We start from the raw sequence: 17,299 nt of genomic DNA on the forward strand, positions 1-17,299 counted from the left end.
TGGAGAATCAGTAGAACGATGCGGGCCATATAAAATTGCTTCCGTTTTGCGACCATTAAAATTCAAAAAATTATTTGCCATCCATATTTTAATATCACTAAGACAGTCAAGCAGTGATTGACATGGGGAGGTATCCAAATGACTAAAAGGTAAGTAAAGCTGACAGTCATCGGCATACAAATGAATACAGATGTAAGAACATCATGTTTCTCAAATAGGCCTGTCACAAAACCTTCCTTTGTTCTTTAGTATCTGTAAAAACTGCAGATACTGTAGACGACAACAACAACAGCAACAACTGGAATGGGAGATGCAAACACAGGAGCAGCAAAAGGTCAGCTGCGTCTTTCGAGCAGTGTGATCAGGTTACAGCCGATCAATTATTCAGAGTAAGAGACGGACACTCTCACTGATCTAAACTCCTCAAAGACAGTGGCTCTGTACACAGTAACCAAGGTGACCAAGTTTCAGTCATTTGTTATTAAGTAGCAACTTCCAGGGTTAAAGATTAAGCCAAGCCGTGGCTACTGCAGTTTCTCAAATGAACACGTGAAGTTGACTCCAAATACAAGTGGAAACACACAGACCTGCATGTTAAGAGAAGTGTGCCACAATAAACAGTTTTGGTTTTTGATGTTCCTCTTTCATACCATCTGAACAGGAACTGTTTTTGTTTTCATAACCCACTCATTAAAATTGTACTAAAGTTATCCCTTAGTAGGAGGCATGTATACTCTGAGTGACAAGCAGATGCTGAAACAAGTGGATGCTTCACCTTAATAAGCAAACTTGCAAGTGCCTTCACAAACTTCACAGTCTAATGCATAAATGGTTCCAAAAGCTAAGATTGCAACGGTCAAAATGTCAAATTTGTGGCCAATTGCTGATAACATGATGACATCCATGTTTATGTATAGAATTATGACAAAATACATAGGAATTGTTAAGCACCTGCAGGACAATGGGGCAATTCCTCTTTGGGGACACTGGTCATCCTCTGGAAGTCATCATGGCAGGCATTACAGAAGTGTGTGGTGCCAAAGCAGAAGAAAACAGCCACAGAGCAGCAGTACCGGCATTTATACTCAAGGAAGTCTGTTCCATGCTTGGAGCACATCTGATGAAAGGAGACAAAAGGGCTGGGGTTATATTTTGCTTTTCAAGGACAGATGAGAACCATTTTTAAGGAAAGGTTTGGCTTTCTTTCTTTATTGTTATTCACTTAACAACATATAGGTCAGTTAGTTCTACAGATGTCATATTATTCATTTAAAGTGCTCCTCGCAGACACAATTCCCACCTGAGCCCTGGACACATCTGAGCATGCTCCACAGATCAGTTCACTGGGGTCGTAGTCGTCTCCCTGTCCTGCCTCTGCATCGCAGCGAGCCTCTCCCCCAAAATATGCCTGGAAAAGAAAAGCGTCATTTATTCTCCATCCTTATAACACAGTTCCACTAAAATATACTGGGTCTTTCATCCAGGTGGTACCTTCTTGCACTTGTAGCAAACATAGTATGCATATCTGTTCATGGCAAAGCCTGCAGGGTCATTGTGAAAGCGTGCCCCTGGTGTGGTTATTGCCTCACTCTTGTGCAGACCCTCGTACTCGAGCCTCATCAGAGCCTTCCTCCTCACATCCTCATAAAGCTCCTTAATGGGATCGAGCAGGTCCTTGATCACAGAGTGATTGATTTTGTTCTGCAAACAACGAGACAAACAGGGCAGCAAGTGTTGGGTTTACTTCACCTGCTAAAACGATAATGAACAAAAGCAGTCGCAGTATGGGAGGCAAACGCTTTTTCAACAAAGCACTTAAACTTGAGTCAATCAAAATTTAGGTGTGGTGAAAATAGTCCAGTCCCTTTGTCTTCCCGTAAGTCAGAGAGGGTCAAGTAGCATTTTACCTTGCAAATGGGACATAACATGAACCCGAATGTGATCCGAGGCCCCAGCCAGCGATTTTCAAGAACACGCCGAGTGCACTGAAGGTGGAACACGTGAGTGCAGTCCAGCTGGAAACGGATCAAAAAGTTAAACATTAAACAGGAGGACAAATTTAAATCCCGATGTGATGCTTTTAACGAACAAAGAGCTACCTGTATAGCAGGAGCAGCAGACAGGGCTTCAGTGAAGCAGATCATACACATGTCATCCGCATCCTGTTTCAGGCAGCCCGTGTTCTTGTCACAGCCGTGCAGACATGGCAGGCAGCTGTCCTCGTTTTTGACTCCTCCACAAGGGTGTCCACAGGGATGAGTCTTACTGCACGCCAGTTTAGCGTACTCCTGAGTGGCCACAGGAAAGAGTTGGTTAGTGTTAGGAAGTACAGCACAAAATATCTCAAATTCAGCCTGGGCTAAGCTTAGCTGATTTATTTCTACGATTTTTCTATTTATTTGTAACATAAATAGAAAACACACAAAATTACACTAAAACTAGGGTGAAGGGATTTTTCAAGGCTCATTTCTCATCTTAAAATTTTAAAAAGGAAATCAGCTCTGAAGCTTAAATGTTTTGTTTGGTTGTCAGCAAGTTTCTGCAAAAACTACAAAGTTAAATTTGATGAAACTTTGCTGTTTGCCTGTTCTCAACTTTTCCGCAGAGTTCAACATCACCTCCAAAGTGTGCATCAGCTCTCTCAGACTCCTCACCCAGTATTTGTAAGGCTCACTGACGGTGGTGAGCCTTACAAATAGGCTTTTAGACACAACTGAGGACCCTTTAGGTGCAGCTCAGGTTTATGACATTGAAAATATTCTATAACAATTTTTTATTGAAACTAAACCAGGTGCTCACAGTTTTAATAAACCCCTCAGTCCATCTGCATAGACTACAAGCACAGACACTGAGATTTCATGCCATAGATCAAGCGTGGTACCTGGCAGTCTGGATCTGAGCAGACGCTACCCACTGCAGACAGCTCGGTCCCATTTCTCGTGCCACAGAACCTGCAGGCATCTGAGCTGCTGGACGTTGGTTTACCTACAAAATTATTAGGCTTGGTCAAAATAGGAATAGATGAAAGCCCTGAAAATGCAGCTTGAGTAGAAGTCATTTTATCAGCTTACTGATATGGCCATATGTATGCAATGTTACCCAACAAAACCCATTTTAGTGTTACCTGTGTGCTCTCTGAACTCCACCATGGCCTTCATAGTCTTTGAGTCAGCCAGAGCCATGAGCCAGAACAGCTTGGTCCTCCCACAGCCTTCATGAAGATCCACCTTTATGGCCTCCTCTTCCTCTTTAAACACCTAAAGCACATTAAAAATGATTGATTGTATGCTGCAGGAAAAATTATGTCCAGTGCCTCAACTGCTTGTGAAATATTGAGTAATAAATTATACTTAATAATTATACTTAAAGCTCCCCACCTGAGTGGCTACTTAATATCGTTTAATTTGTTTTTATTTGTCTCTAGTAATAAATTAAACCTCACCTGTCTCTGGTGAGAGCGTGTGCGTCTGTGCAGGTGGAGGAAGCGGTCACAGTCAGTGCAAAGGTTCCCACATATGTTACACAGGATGATGGCTGCTGTCTCACCATCATCATGGTTGTCACACATGGGCTGCAGACACAAGACGAGTAAATGAATAATTACTCTTTTGATGATCTGTCTTTAATAATTTGTCATACAGTGTAGCTTTAAGCTTTTTCTCACCATCTGCTTCTGCTGGCCATCTTTGCCCATCCAGCGACCAGAGGACAGCCTGTCTACATGATCTTGGTCCAGCACACACAGTGATGCCAAGGCCAGCCAGAGCTAGGTAACAGCAAAGGAACGTGATATATAATAAATACACAATATTTTTAAGGTTATGTAATTGCGTATGACAAATTTTTCATACCCTTGTGGTTGCAATACAGCGTACAGGAGACCTATGCTCCTCCTCCATTTTGGTCAGTGCTATGATGGTCTCGGCTATTGCATTTTTGGTAACTCTGGACCAAGCGTCTGAAAGGTGCCCCTAATAAAGAGGTAATGTAGAGGTCATTTTACCACATAAGAAATGTAACACAGCGTAAAACAAGAGATGGCTTAAAAAGTCAGCAAAAACCTACAGCTGCCATGTCTTTAACCAGCTTTATGATGATCTCCGCAATCTGTGGAGGAGTGGAGCCTTTCATCCACCAGTGGCTCTCCCCTCTGCGGATATAGCTGAGCATAACAGGAGGGGGCGACATGCTTAAGAATATAACACAGCTGTCATTTTTCAGGAACTACAGCTCAGGAAATCTCAAGCATCCCAAATTTTACAAAAGACAGAGCCTTACCTGGAGTTAAAGATCATTGGAAGCGTGACTGTGGTGACCCCTTTTCCTGCCGTCATTCCGGCTGCACCAGAGATCGTGGTGCCTTTGGCTTTCAGCTGCACAGTGAGGGCTTTTGCGATACAGCCCAGGAACATGTCCAAGATGCCGAGCTTGTTCCAGTCACCTTTCTCTGTGGAGTGAATGATGTCACTGATGTCTGCCGGTGGCAGAGCCTTCACCCCAATGATGCTAGCAAGACGCACAGGCGTCACCTCCGGCAGGACACGTCTAAGCAGTGAAGTCACCTGAGAAGTAGCCAATCAGATGGTAAGCAAGATTATACTTTCAACAGGCTCACAAGGTATTTACATAAATATCTGTAAAACACAAATATCTTAAAACCTTTTATGAAAAAGTGACTCTACACCAAAATTTACAGTCATTTAAAGACAGAATTTATAGACGTCTTTGTTCTAGTTGGATCTTCTGATTTCTTCACCACACCGTTGCCAACAGTGAGCGATTAAGTCAACTGAAAATCTTTATCGTCAACATTTAACACAAAAATTAAACCACAGTAGTTTTTTTTTAAAGTTTTTTGTTTTTGTAAACCCTAAAAGCACTCATGAGGAATAATTAGATGGGTCCCAGTATTGTCTGTAAATAGTTCAACAGTGATGAACAATCACACTGCCAAATAATGTAATTCCACTGAGTGCCAGAAGGTGGCAGCAAAACAACAGGAACTGTCCAAGCTGCCAAACTTAAAACTAACTACACTAAGCAGCTTTCAAAATACTCAGAATGTAATGAGGAAGGAAGTGTAATCAATACACAATCGATGCTGATGTAAATGTGTTTACAAGAAAGCCGCACAAGTTTCCTCTGATCATTAAACTGAAAGGTTTTTCTTGTTTTGTTTACATCCTCTCCCACCTGTCTCTGTACTCTTGGAGAAGCTGTGTGCAGCAGAGAAAACAGGTCCTGCATGAGCGTGAGCTGCTGGGCCAGGTACTGGCGGCCGACGTTGGAGCCGCTCAGAGCCAGGACCATGGACAGGAGCTCAAAGCAGTAGGCGTCAGAAGAGGCGTCATCGTCGCTGGGCTGAGAGTTGGCGTTCTCTTTGCTGGAGATGGCGTGTTCCCACTCCTCTCTCACACGCGTTGCCTCCATGCGGATGGCTTGAACGATGTGTGCACAAACCTGAAAATGTCACACCACTGAGGTTAGCTGACGGAAGTAATATTTCCCCGAAATGACAACGTAATTTCACTGTTTAACGGTTTAAAGTGAAATTGCTATTGACCTGTTTCTGCAGGTTGGTCAGTTTGCTCCTGCTAAAAATGATTCCCACCATGTGCTCCTTGAGGTCAGCGTCAGAGGGTGCCTGTTCACAGAAATGCAAGATGAGCACGTATAAAACATCAGGTTTGAGGTCACTAAACAAACAGTTAAATAACTAAAGTGCTGACCTTGTCTTCTCCCTCTGGAGATGAAAGCAGGTTTTTCTCCTCCTGCTCTGGAGTTGGCTCGGCATCTCCACAGATTAGTTTTCCAAACACCTACATTTACAAACAAAGTTTAAGAAAGAGAAACGCTTACAAGAGTTTAGAGCTAATTGCAGGTATGTGGAAAAGGCAGATGAGCAGACCTGTGAGGTAATTAAGCGGAAAACTCTGAGAGTCTCAGCTTCACAGTTCTTCTGCTGGGCCATGCTGGCTGAGATTTGTCCGGGTATCTTGATGGCTTCGCCGTCTTTCCAACCGAGGACCTTCACCTGACGTACTCTCAGGGTGTTTTCAGGACCTTTCAATTCCACCTTGATCACATGATGATCCCCTCCAGGAAGCTCACTCGTCACCCAGCCCATGTGACGCGAGTCGAGGTCAGCCTGTGACAGAATCGCAGAAAGGTAGAGAACTGCCATGTTATTTGATGGTTTGTTTCCTACTCCTTATTTCAAAAGGAGAATCATTTAGACGTAAACTGTATATGCAGCCCAGAAAACAAGAGCCATCCACTGTGAAGCAAGTTAAATTACAGATACCTGCTTGATTCTGCAGAGGTCTTCTATTGCTTTTCCACACAGGAATGTCACAGAAGTAACTTTGTTCTGTAAATATAAGGGAAAAAAACAATTTTACTCAAATCCATCAGGAAACTGTTGCAGAAGCAAGGTTTTAACCACAACGCTTGTTGTGCCGTTGCCTGCTTACCCCAATGTCCCTGGAGTTGTCCACATGAACAGACACCTTAACAGCGTTTATGCCTTTCACACAGCTGATGGTGATGCTCTTGGTTTTGTTTTTGTCTTCATCTCCAGACTCCCAGAAGGTCTCGGTGGAGCCGTCTGTTAGGCTGCCGATCATGGCAGGGCGACTGGACGTCTTGATGTCTACGACACTGGTCAGGTCCTTCAAACAGGTGACCAGGCAGAGATCCTGTACGAGGTACAAACATATTTATCAAGTTAAATCATGACAGATGAGTAAGCTCAGGTGCTGGCTGCTAAATACGCTGTTAACTTTCTTGCCTGGCTCATTGCTTCATATCCGGACTGCACGCTGATGTTGAAGCTTTCCTCACTGTCTCCATCATCTGACTTGGATAGGATATTGTTGATGTGATGGAAAACATTGCTTTGGTGGAGGAACTGGTGGTCGGACTGCTTGAACTTGAGACTCCAGCACCTTAAACAAAGAGTCACAATCATTTATATTCCCACAGAAGCTCAGAGCTGCTAAAATTACAAAAGGAGGCACAAAAGAGAAACTGTACCTGAGTGCCATCTGCTGTAGTGAGCTGCCACTGGGAAGTGACATCATGAGGTCAGAGATGGTCTGAAGGAGGCGGTGGAAGGTGTGGGGCAGAGGATGAGCTGCTTCCCCAGCAATAACAATGTCAGACAGAGGGTGTTCGCAAACGCCAAGGTCTCGCTCCTGTGCAGAGTCGATGTTCATAATTAGAAAGTACAGTAAAGCCACCTTCTTATCACCCTCCGTAACTTTAAACAACTCATTACCTGTTCTAAATTTTCTTTGTTCCCCTTATTCTCATCGTCTTCCTCATCCTCAGGTTCAAATGGCGATGGCGTGAGCGATGCTACAAAATGCCAGAGAATATCATGCAGAGAGGTGGTCTGGATCACATTGCACAGAAGCCAGTTGAATGCCTGACAGGGAAATGAAAAAAAATGTATTAGTCTTATTATAATATAGAAATGGGTGTAATATTAAAATACTTGCCTACGAACCCAAGATATTGTAATTAAAACAATAATTAAGGCAAGACTGAGTTGTGTTATTCGGACAACTTTACCTCCATGGCAAACACCCTGCAGGCAGATTTCCTCAGTGCATGCTTCATGGCCACCTCTAGGCCCTCCAGGTCATGGTGCTGGATAACAAAAGCCAGGACGGGCCACTGGAAGTTCCTCTCACCCTTACTGAGGGAGCCGTGGGCTGAGATCAGCCGGGATAGCTCAGGGGATGGGTGACGTAACAGGGAAGAGCCAACTTCTGTACAGAAGACAAAGTAGTTTATTTATACACACGGTGCTGTAACTCACTCTGGAAGAACCAATAAGCACTTTTTGCAATGACAAGACGCGATTACCTGCATCACCGCTATGGACCCTGCGTCTGGGCACAGCTTTGACCCGTGCTGGAGAGGGCGAATGTTGCTTGTCATATTCTGATGCGACAACTGAGTAAGACCTCTGAAACACCGTCCGCTTAGCCGTGTCACTGTCTGTGATTGGACTGGTCTCGAGACTAAAAGACACAAACAAACAAATGCTGGTTACCCCTTAAATATTTTTAAGGACATTCAAGTACTTTAAACACAATATCGAAGTGTTGGCTGACAGAACAGTACATGGACATGTTCAGCAGCTACTGCAGCTGTGGGAGGAAGGGACGCATGAATGTATAGATGTTAACAATAAAAAATAAAAAAAACCTTTACACAAACACAAAGCCTTCTTTGTACAATTTAAGATGTGGTTTGCGATGACAGAGGCGGACGTTTTTAATTAAGTGTGCTGGCTGTCAGAATGTGCAGGGGAGAGACAAGCTGGGAACAACTTATGCAAACAGTGCCTATTGGTACAATTGCATCATCTGTTGGTCAGTTATGAATAACAACGTGGAAACAAATAACCTAACATATAAACCAAAAAAAGGAAAAAAAATCTCTGTAATGAGAAATCAGAGCTGCAATTAACTCTTCTTTTAAATAAAAGAAGTAAAAATTGAATTCATTGTCAATTACCTGGGTGGCATTGATTTCATGTTGCTCTCTGGTTCCTCAAACACATTGGGGCAGGCGTCAGGGGTGACTGAAATATAGGGCGCGGGAACAGATGTTGAGCGTAGATACCTCATCTCATCTTGGAAGAGGTTATCATCTTGGTAGGCTCCAAAGTTCTCAGTGTGTTGTCTAAAGGAAGAGTAAGAGACTCAAATCTTTATGAAAACACGTCACTGTAAGGTTTTCTTTTCTATGTCTGAGCTTGTAATTACCTAGCTAGTGTCTGTAGGTAGAGGCAGCCCATTTTATTGGGGAGTTCTTCTGAGACACCCTCCTTCAGGCTGGGGAGGAGGTGGGAATGAAGAGGCCGAGGAGGGTGGTGGCACAGCATGCTCGGTTCAGCTGCACTGCTGAGGGACAGTAGGAACAATGCGTTGGCCCGAATCACCTGGTGGGCCTCCATAGTGGGCAGCGCCCTTGGAGTCTTCACCTGCAGAGGTTTCTTCCTCGACTGCTTCACCTGGAAAACAAAGGAAAACAATGGAGTTTATTTCATGGAAGTCAGTATGATGTCAGAAGCTGATTCAAGGAGGAAGATTTAAAAACAGTACCTTCTCCCGGGCGGCAGTCTGTTTCTCTCTGAGGTATTTCTCCCGACAGCGATCACACACCAGGTACCAGGTGCTGCCTCCTATGCCGCCGTCTCCACAGTTTCCAGCCCAACCACCACAGAAGTGGCCAATACTGTTGTAGCCCTGACCCCCTGCATACCGGCCACAGCCTGCCATAATAACACAAAGGAGGGACGTTAAGAAACAGAAAAGACTTACAATTTAAAGTGTGTTACAAGATACCACTGACTGTACCTGGATGAGCCTGCCTCATATGGTACGTGACAGGGTAAGGGTGCGATTCTCCACACAGCTCACAGATGGTGTCTTTCTCTGGTCCACCCATTGCAAGTTGGGCCATCTCTCCAAACAGATTCCCTCTTGGACGCACCTCTGCCTTTTCCCTTTTCTTTTTCTCCTTCTTTGCCTTTTTACCGTCTTTCTCATGCTCTTTCTTTTTTAAGATGGCACTGGATCCCGGACTGGGGAAGATCATGTTCTGAGTTGCTGCCTTGATGGTGGCCATAGAAATGTCCTCCCAGAATGCAACCAAATGCTGCAGTGTTAATGGTAAGATTGATTTTGCCCTCATAGAGGGATGGGAAGTCATTTCATAGGAAATGGACTCTCCTTTTCCATCCTCACACTTCTCTGGCAGCGGAGGTTCCTTCAACATAGACAGCACTTTGTTTTTGTTGATGCTGCCCATTTTGGAGATGTCTGGGCCATGTGGAGCAATATTAAACATGTTAAGTGCAGAGGAAATCTCCAAGGAGTGGCGATTCTTTAATTTGCTCTCCTTCTCCTCAGCGCCCTGTCCTCCCAGGGAGCTGCGAATGGGGGCGTGCTCTTTGGTTAAGTCTGGGTTGAACTTGAGGAAGGAGGAGCAGGCCATGGCATCATGGACAATGCCTTCATGCCACAGGAACGCTGCAAAGACTGCGCGTGCACATTCAGCCACCGAGGGAGACATGGCCTGTTTGGCAGGTTCTGTGATCCTAGTTGTGCTCTCTCCTTTAAACAGAGGCCCGGATTTGTCCTTTTTAGAACGCGTGTGTCGACTGGAGGTTTTGCGGCTGACTTTGGGTGAAGAGCGGCTCTTTAGTTCCTCTTCGACAGGGGCTTTGCCGATGCTGAAGTGCACCTTACACGAGCCTTCTTCAGCATTACGGAGCTCCACATTCTCATCATTGACATCCTCATTGGAGAGGAGAGCGCTAGAGGTGCAGACTTCCACGACTTCACTGTGCAAGTTCTCTTGGGTAACATGTGGTGAGGGAACACGGTTCTCTGCATTGCCGGTCATCCCTTTATTTGGGTCTTTAGGAGACAGTTTAGGTTTGGGGGAGGTAGATCTGCCCCTAAGTGGCTCTGTAAGGGGAATCTTCTTCTTTCTCAGTGTGTCTGGGTCCAGAGTATAAGAGTCTGATTTGGATCTCTCTCTTGGAGGATCGAGCTGGGCTTTGGACGAAGGGCTAACTTTAGGTGGGAGGTTCTTGTCATGGTGGGGTGAAGAAGAGTGCTGGGAAGAGTTGCTGGAGGGGCTAGACCTGCCTGACGTGGATATACTTTTTTGTTTGGGAGAGGAAGAGCGAGAGCCAGGATTCGGAGACTCAGACCGATTTCCTGAAGTTCTACCATCTGCCTTTAGAGCCTGCAGTGTGTTGTGATTGGGCGAGTGGGAGCGGCTGTGCGAGTCAGACCTCAGTTTGGCCGTGTCGGACCGCAGTATAAGGGCCTCGCTAGCTGTCATTCCACCCTCACTTGTTTTGACCCTGCTCTGCTCAGAGGAGCGACTTCCGCGGCTCTCCTGTTTGGCTGAGCGATTCTCCTGACGGTGTTTGGAGGCTGGGGACATCGGCCGTGCACCAGGCATGAGGTTCCCTCGCTCACCTAAACATTAACAGGTGAAACTCAGTTACACCACAAAAAAGGTATCAGTAAGAGTGAAAAACAAAAACGTAATAAGAAAAACAAAGAAAGGTACAGAAAAACTGAATGAAGAGTAAAAGAGAGCTAATGTCAGGAATGTGAAAGAAGTTATGTCTTTTAATGTAAATGGCAGTGAAACATTTTATTAAAACAAACTAGTGACTTATGTGACCATCTAGATCAGGGGTGTCAAACTCATGTCATGGGCCCATGCAGCCCACGTTGATCTTAAACGGGCTGGACCATTTCTGGCAGTGTCAGTGTAACTACACATTTAAAATGCCTGAGATATCTTAATATATACGAAAAGGTGCAATTTTCAAACAACATGTCTCAGTTTTTCTAAATGAGAATAGATTTTGTTCATTTTCTTTAACACTAATTAAAAAAAATTAAATCTACTTACTGTGCACCCATTGTAAAAACTGAATTAAAAAAAAAGTATCCATTACTTAATTACTGTGGCGTAGTATAAACAGCAACAGCTGAATCAATGATTTATCAGTAGGATAACATTGTCCAAAGCCATGCACTGACCCCGATTGCCGTCTTTCCGAGCCAGTTCTGGCCCTAATGTTTGACACCTCTGATCCAGATGTTTTGCAAATGAGACTGTTACTGGATAATGGAAGCACTGATGAAAGATGAATCTCAGCCCAGTTCAGGGACCACTCCTGATAATACTAGAAATAGCCTTGGTATTGACCAGAAACCAAGTAATTATGTACCAACTACAAATATCCAAAAAATGTCTATTCAATGAACAGCTTGAAAATTCCTTTTTTCTAACCGACTTTAAAATCATGTGCAACACTGAATAAGTCTTAAATGCAGTTTTTCCTCAATTTTCTTCCCATTAGACTTTAAATATTTTAAATTCGGCACCATAATTTAAAGCTTTGCACTAACATAATCCCCCCCAAAAGTTGAGCACAAAGCCCTCGATTCACCACAGAGCAGACTTGAGTTCCTACCAACCATCTGTTCAGTCTGAGGGGAGGCATGATGCATGATGTGATTACCCACCCTTTTGCCTCAGAGCGAGAGATGAGAGAGCAGTACCATGCCCAGCCACGGACACATTGCTTTTGTGCACACGTTCGCGAGAAGCAAGGCTGCATGATGAACCATCTACAGCGGAAAACAGTGGAGCAGGTAAACAAACAAGACATGGAATGCAAGGAGGCCACCGCAGAGAAAAAGAAAGAAGGCATAGAGGCAATGGAGTCAAGGAGGTGGAGTAGAAAGTGGCAAAAGGACAACATGTTACAGTGATGAGGGGATCAACAGACAGACAAACTGACTGGCGTGTAGAAACACTTATAGAAGAATAACAGAAAAACAAAGAACCCTGTAAATGTCATGGACAAAGTTGTGCACATGTTTTAGTTAATTTGTGAAATCCTCTCCTCTTTTGGGGCCAACAATACAACCTTTGGTAGGAGGCTTTATACTTGGTTATAAAGCAGGTAGTTTTTAGGGGGGGGAATATTGATTTTATTTAAAACTGTATTTCCTGGAAAGGCACTGATTGTGAAGATTGGATTGCCCTACGAAAAAGCAAGATTAATAGATTAGTGAGCTATGTCGAGCTCAAAACCGGAGTTTTCAGTATCATGAAAGTGATCCACTTTTTACCTGGCTAAATCACCATGGTAACTTATGCTGAACCTAACCTGGTCCAGACCAGATTATGTTCAGTTTCAAATCAAGTTTGGAAATCAACTGAAAGTGCCATTTTTTTTACCAGTTCTTTCATTTTCAGCATGTTTTAAAGTACAAGATTCTCTACTTGGCAAATGCAACTTGTTAGCCTACACCTTATCATCATGAATGAAGCCCAGCCATAAAGTTACAGCACTGTGCAATGCACTGTCTTTGGAAGGTACATGCATTTCCCAAGAGGAAATATTCTTATACAAAACATCCCTTTTTATGTGAAGACAGAACATGAAGCAGAAAATCCAGCATAACAGACACGTGATAACCATGGTCATGAAACTCATCTCCGACTGGGGTTTTAGGTTTCGTCAAGCCAGCTCACGCAAAGAAAGCTGGACTTTGTTGAACTTCCTTCATAGTACATCCATCTGAGTTGATACAGTGTTTTCAGTAATGTTATTTATTTCGTTTCATTTAAAAAAGGTGGCCACTATAAAATTATTGAAGGTTGGAAGACTGCTAGTATACCAAAACAAGAACATAAATTAAGAAGTTGAGCATTAAAAGAACAAAAACAAAAACATTTCCCTGCTCTCCATGACATCTTCAGGGCTCCGTAACAAATAGATAACAGATTAAAACAACAACAACAACAACAACAAGTACACAGGACGCAGTAGAGCAGAGGAAAGGACCAACAGGGAGAAAGGGTGCTACACAGGCAGAAAATATTAGAGACAAGTGAACTGATTTTGGATGGTGTTACAAGACAGTGTCTTTTGAATTGCAGGGCTTTTAAAATTTTGAATTATCCACTTCAAGCGCAAACTTGGTATACGTAGAATATCATTACTTAATAGCTGATTTTTATTTATTTATTTTTTTTTGTTTAAGCCGTTCATTGTTTAAAACAAACAAACAAAATCCCCCCCAAACCTAATAATTGCTATAAACAAACAAGTGTTCAGACTTCTGTTTGCATTTTCTGTCACAGCCTGGGCTGTTTGAGGTGAAAGTGAAACAAGCTGTTACTAAAGGATGGAAGATGCAGATTTCATTTCAAAGCAGCAATGAAGCAGATGAAGAACAGGGTAAAAGGCACGCTAAACAAGAGCAAGCACAGCAAGCAGAAAATTAAGCAACTTGGCCAATTACTTGAGCGCATGGCAAAAATATCCCGTTGACTTGGATATAGAGTCTATTAATGTTTGAAATCTTGCTTAGAAAACAAGTGAAAGTACCAACTCATGGATTATTTAAAGGTCATGTCACCTGTTTTTTATAAGAAACAAGATTTAAGCATGGAATAGACTTGTCGGCTTGTTAAGGATATTTCTGCACCGTACAACACAACTGTGCCGATATGTGTCACATATCATCCTGTTCTCCCCCAAAAGTACAGATAAATTAAAAACAGATTACAATTCCATGAAACGAAAAGTTGGGAGGAAAAGGATCAAAATCTGTGCTAGCAAGCGCTGTCAGAAAGCTGGACAGACTTACTCAGAAGCTGTGGTTGTGGCTGAGACAGTTGGGAGGGGGATTGTCCAAACACAAATGGGCTGTGGACAAGGGAGGAAGAGGAGGGAGGTTGGGCAGCTTGCTCAAATATGGAGGAGGAGGGAGCTGCTGAGAGGAAGGGCCCAGACTGAATGGAATTCAGTATGGCACTCAACCGGTCACCTGCAAACATGGAGACAGAGGAAGGGGACAAACTAAAGCTTTTACTATGGTTTAAGGATTCTAAATGGGGGATGTAGGTCAGTCACCTATTTTTCTTATCAATCATTTCAATCATCAGCCAGGAGGAGGAGGAGCTATTATGGGCATCCGGAGTCCCAGCAGTCGTGTTCATAGATGGAATTGGGAAACTAGCATGAAGCCTAAGTGGGCTTAATACTATTCTGGATGAACTGAGCACAAAAAGTTCTAGTATGGTCCTAGGTTTAAAAAAAATAAATCAAAAAAGACAAGCCAAGAAGTATATAAGGAAGAAACTACAACTCCCAACAAGTTTTTTATTGAAGGGGGAAAAAAATCAAATTGGTTACTTTAAAAATCTGCCCAGTACAGGGTATGTTCTACCAGATAACTCCAGCAACTACAGATGGTTTATTCCTATTAGCAACAACAAATTGTACTTTTTTCACCACAGCACAGCAGCACTTCCTCCCTTTTCCTAACAGTTTATGGAAAATGTATATTGTTCTTTTTATTTTAGGGCTCAGTCTTACAAAAAACCTGCATGTCCTCACAAGAAGTTCCAAGATCATCATCTTGGGAAAATCTCACTGGATAGCTTCTCCTTAGTGAAAGGTTTCACTGCGCACCAAGCTGCAAAACTTGGTCGATACATATTCCCAGAGGTTTTTTTGTAAATGTCTATAAAATACATTGTAAAGTGAGGGCTGATAACCATCAGCACACCATTTCTTTTTTTAAGGTTTCTCTGTCCTGCACACTCAGAGCCCACTCACAATGCCGCCTCACAGCATGAAAACTCAAACCCAGAGGTGGCTAGTGATTCAGACTTTCCATTAGATGGCTCAGTGGGGGCTTTCAACTCATGAACGAGTTGTAAAATCGAGGTGGACATGCTTGTATTAGTTGAGTATTTATTCTAGACGTGCATTTCCATGCACATTTTCTATGTTTCAGTAAATATTTTCAGCACCACTTTATTATTTTTATAATCTGTATTGAATTACAGATTTAACACCGCTTCTACAGGTTGGTTGACTATGTACCTTGTGTAAATGGGAAGGATTTTTCAGGTCAAGGTAAATACGAACATTCACGACAAACTACCATTGATTACCCAAGCCCCTGTTAAAAGGATGCAACTACATCCATTTCTCCACATTACAACCAGTCTTAACTTCATCCAAGTATAACGGTAATCCATAGGCACTCCTTGCCAACAGACATTTAGAGAAGAAAGCTTGACAATGTGTTTACAATCTGCATAGCAAAGGTATTATGCAGGAGCATTAGAGTTGCAGATTTATTGCATCTGACATCTAGACAAGTAAAACAACCTTCAACTTCAATCATTGTGCATAACATAACCAGAGTTCCATGATTAGCATGACTAAGAATCCTAACGGGGCAACCTCCTTTTTGTGAAAGAGCAAAGCCATTTGAAAAAAAAACCTTGCTACTTTGGTAGCAGAAACACTGACTTTAATTAGGTGATGTTTGCAGTATTTGGCAATATATTGTAGAAAACATTGCAAACAAACATTGAAAACAAAGCCCCTAGTAGCCCAAATGACCAGGGGCACACTGACTGGCCCATGCAAGCAAATTTATGCCTGACAATGCAGAAATATCAGGCATGAAATAACAAAAGGTAGACACAATAAAAAGCATGCACAACAAAAAGAGATGAAAGATGGCGCCCGTGATTTGAAAAGACCGACCGACTCCAACTGCATCACTGAAACTAAGGTCTGATACTACTATACACTGTGACTGCAAATTTCGGCTTTTTTTGACGTTATAAACAAATTAAATTTGATAAAGCAACATATCTGCATAGCAAAAATGAATTAAATTGTTTCATTTTTATACGCAAAGAGTGGCGTTTGGTGAGTAATGGTTTATTTGAAAGGATTTTAGTGAGAAGAGCAACTAAAAGTCCTGATGCCTTTGTTACAATAAAGTACAAGATAAACAAGAAAAGGAAGCAAAGAGAATTTATATCTTGGAAAGGTGATCTGCACATGATGCATTTTGGTAAATTTAACTCTACTCCAAGCTGACCTTACCTTTGTTGTTGGAGATGCCATAGTCAAAGCCCTGTGCTCCATTTGAAGTTGAGGCTCTATTGAAGGCCTGCACAGAGAAAGGGCTGGGTGGCGGGGTCTGGTTCCCATGCTCAAGCAATGCTTGCTCTGAAAAAGTCAATTTAATAACATTGTTTCATCATAATCTGGCATTAGGAGGGCTTAAATCTGGGTTAGAAACCGTTTTAATCAGCCACGCCACCTACCATCATCGTGGCGAAGGTATTGGTTTCCACCACGGTCTCTGGCCAGTGACCAGGCCTCTCCTTCATCACTCTCACAGAACTCCACTACACTGTTCTTATCCAGCTGTACCCAGGTTCCCTCTGAGTTGACCACCTGATACATAAGCAACACTATTTATCCATGCTCATACATACACACACGCACAAACAGCACATGTGAATCCACTTTCAAAATCAGCTACAGTCAATTTTCTTATTCACCCACCCTACATCCACCGTATCCACCACATACAAAAGGTTCTACGCAAGATCACTGACATGCAAGTATTCATCCCATCTGATTGACACATACAGAATATAGAGCAGCAGATCACAATAAATTAATTTGGTGTATTAGCAGACACAGCTAGACAAAACTGATGAGCTGAAATTAAAAAAATAAATAAATAAATAAATAAAAACAAAACTTACTCTAAGGGCTAGTTTATTGAAAGGTAAATGCATGAAGCTGTGTTTTCTCAACTCCCTGAAATATTATCATTTTGGAAATTCAAAAAACAAATCAGAAAACACACAAACAGATGAAAGTATTAGTATGTGCAGGCAGCATCTC

At 42.7% G+C, this 17,299-nt stretch overlaps 1 protein-coding gene across 17 annotated transcripts in view; it reads right to left on the reverse strand.

Annotated features, from left to right (window-relative positions):
- Positions 1-17,299, reverse strand: part of mycbp2 (MYC binding protein 2) — a 61,300-nt gene that overhangs the window by 2,351 nt on the left and 41,650 nt on the right. For 10 of the 17 annotated variants that reach the window (XM_014337725.2, XM_014337720.2, XM_014337724.2 and 7 more), the window contains 30 exons: positions 16,708-16,840; positions 16,484-16,609; positions 14,217-14,396; positions 9,375-11,012; positions 9,120-9,289; positions 8,781-9,028; positions 8,530-8,697; positions 7,873-8,030; positions 7,576-7,775; positions 7,280-7,429; positions 7,036-7,196; positions 6,791-6,947; positions 6,474-6,698; positions 6,305-6,370; positions 5,909-6,148; positions 5,730-5,819; positions 5,564-5,644; positions 5,194-5,460; positions 4,279-4,562; positions 4,066-4,189; positions 3,852-3,971; positions 3,665-3,766; positions 3,443-3,571; positions 3,125-3,257; positions 2,882-2,985; positions 2,100-2,288; positions 1,908-2,015; positions 1,492-1,701; positions 1,301-1,408; positions 952-1,117 (listed from right to left, as the gene is read on the reverse strand). In XM_014337725.2, the coding sequence (XP_014193211.1) occupies positions 952-1,117; positions 1,301-1,408; positions 1,492-1,701; positions 1,908-2,015; positions 2,100-2,288; positions 2,882-2,985; positions 3,125-3,257; positions 3,443-3,571; positions 3,665-3,766; positions 3,852-3,971; positions 4,066-4,189; positions 4,279-4,562; positions 5,194-5,460; positions 5,564-5,644; positions 5,730-5,819; positions 5,909-6,148; positions 6,305-6,370; positions 6,474-6,698; positions 6,791-6,947; positions 7,036-7,196; positions 7,280-7,429; positions 7,576-7,775; positions 7,873-8,030; positions 8,530-8,697; positions 8,781-9,028; positions 9,120-9,289; positions 9,375-11,012; positions 14,217-14,396; positions 16,484-16,609; positions 16,708-16,840 (6,235 nt within the window). The remainder of the gene's footprint in view (positions 1-951; positions 1,118-1,300; positions 1,409-1,491; positions 1,702-1,907; positions 2,016-2,099; positions 2,289-2,881; positions 2,986-3,124; positions 3,258-3,442; positions 3,572-3,664; positions 3,767-3,851; positions 3,972-4,065; positions 4,190-4,278; positions 4,563-5,193; positions 5,461-5,563; positions 5,645-5,729; positions 5,820-5,908; positions 6,149-6,304; positions 6,371-6,473; positions 6,699-6,790; positions 6,948-7,035; positions 7,197-7,279; positions 7,430-7,575; positions 7,776-7,872; positions 8,031-8,529; positions 8,698-8,780; positions 9,029-9,119; positions 9,290-9,374; positions 11,013-14,216; positions 14,397-16,483; positions 16,610-16,707; positions 16,841-17,299) is intronic. The other 7 variants (XM_014337726.2, XM_014337728.2, XM_014337732.2 and 4 more) reach the window with 5 other exon arrangements.

Source organism: Haplochromis burtoni, unplaced genomic scaffold (genome assembly GCF_018398535.1).
Source record: "Haplochromis burtoni strain Fernald_Lab_line unplaced genomic scaffold, NCSU_Asbu1 Contig_75, whole genome shotgun sequence".
Classification (NCBI taxonomy): domain Eukaryota; kingdom Metazoa; phylum Chordata; class Actinopteri; order Cichliformes; family Cichlidae; genus Haplochromis; species Haplochromis burtoni.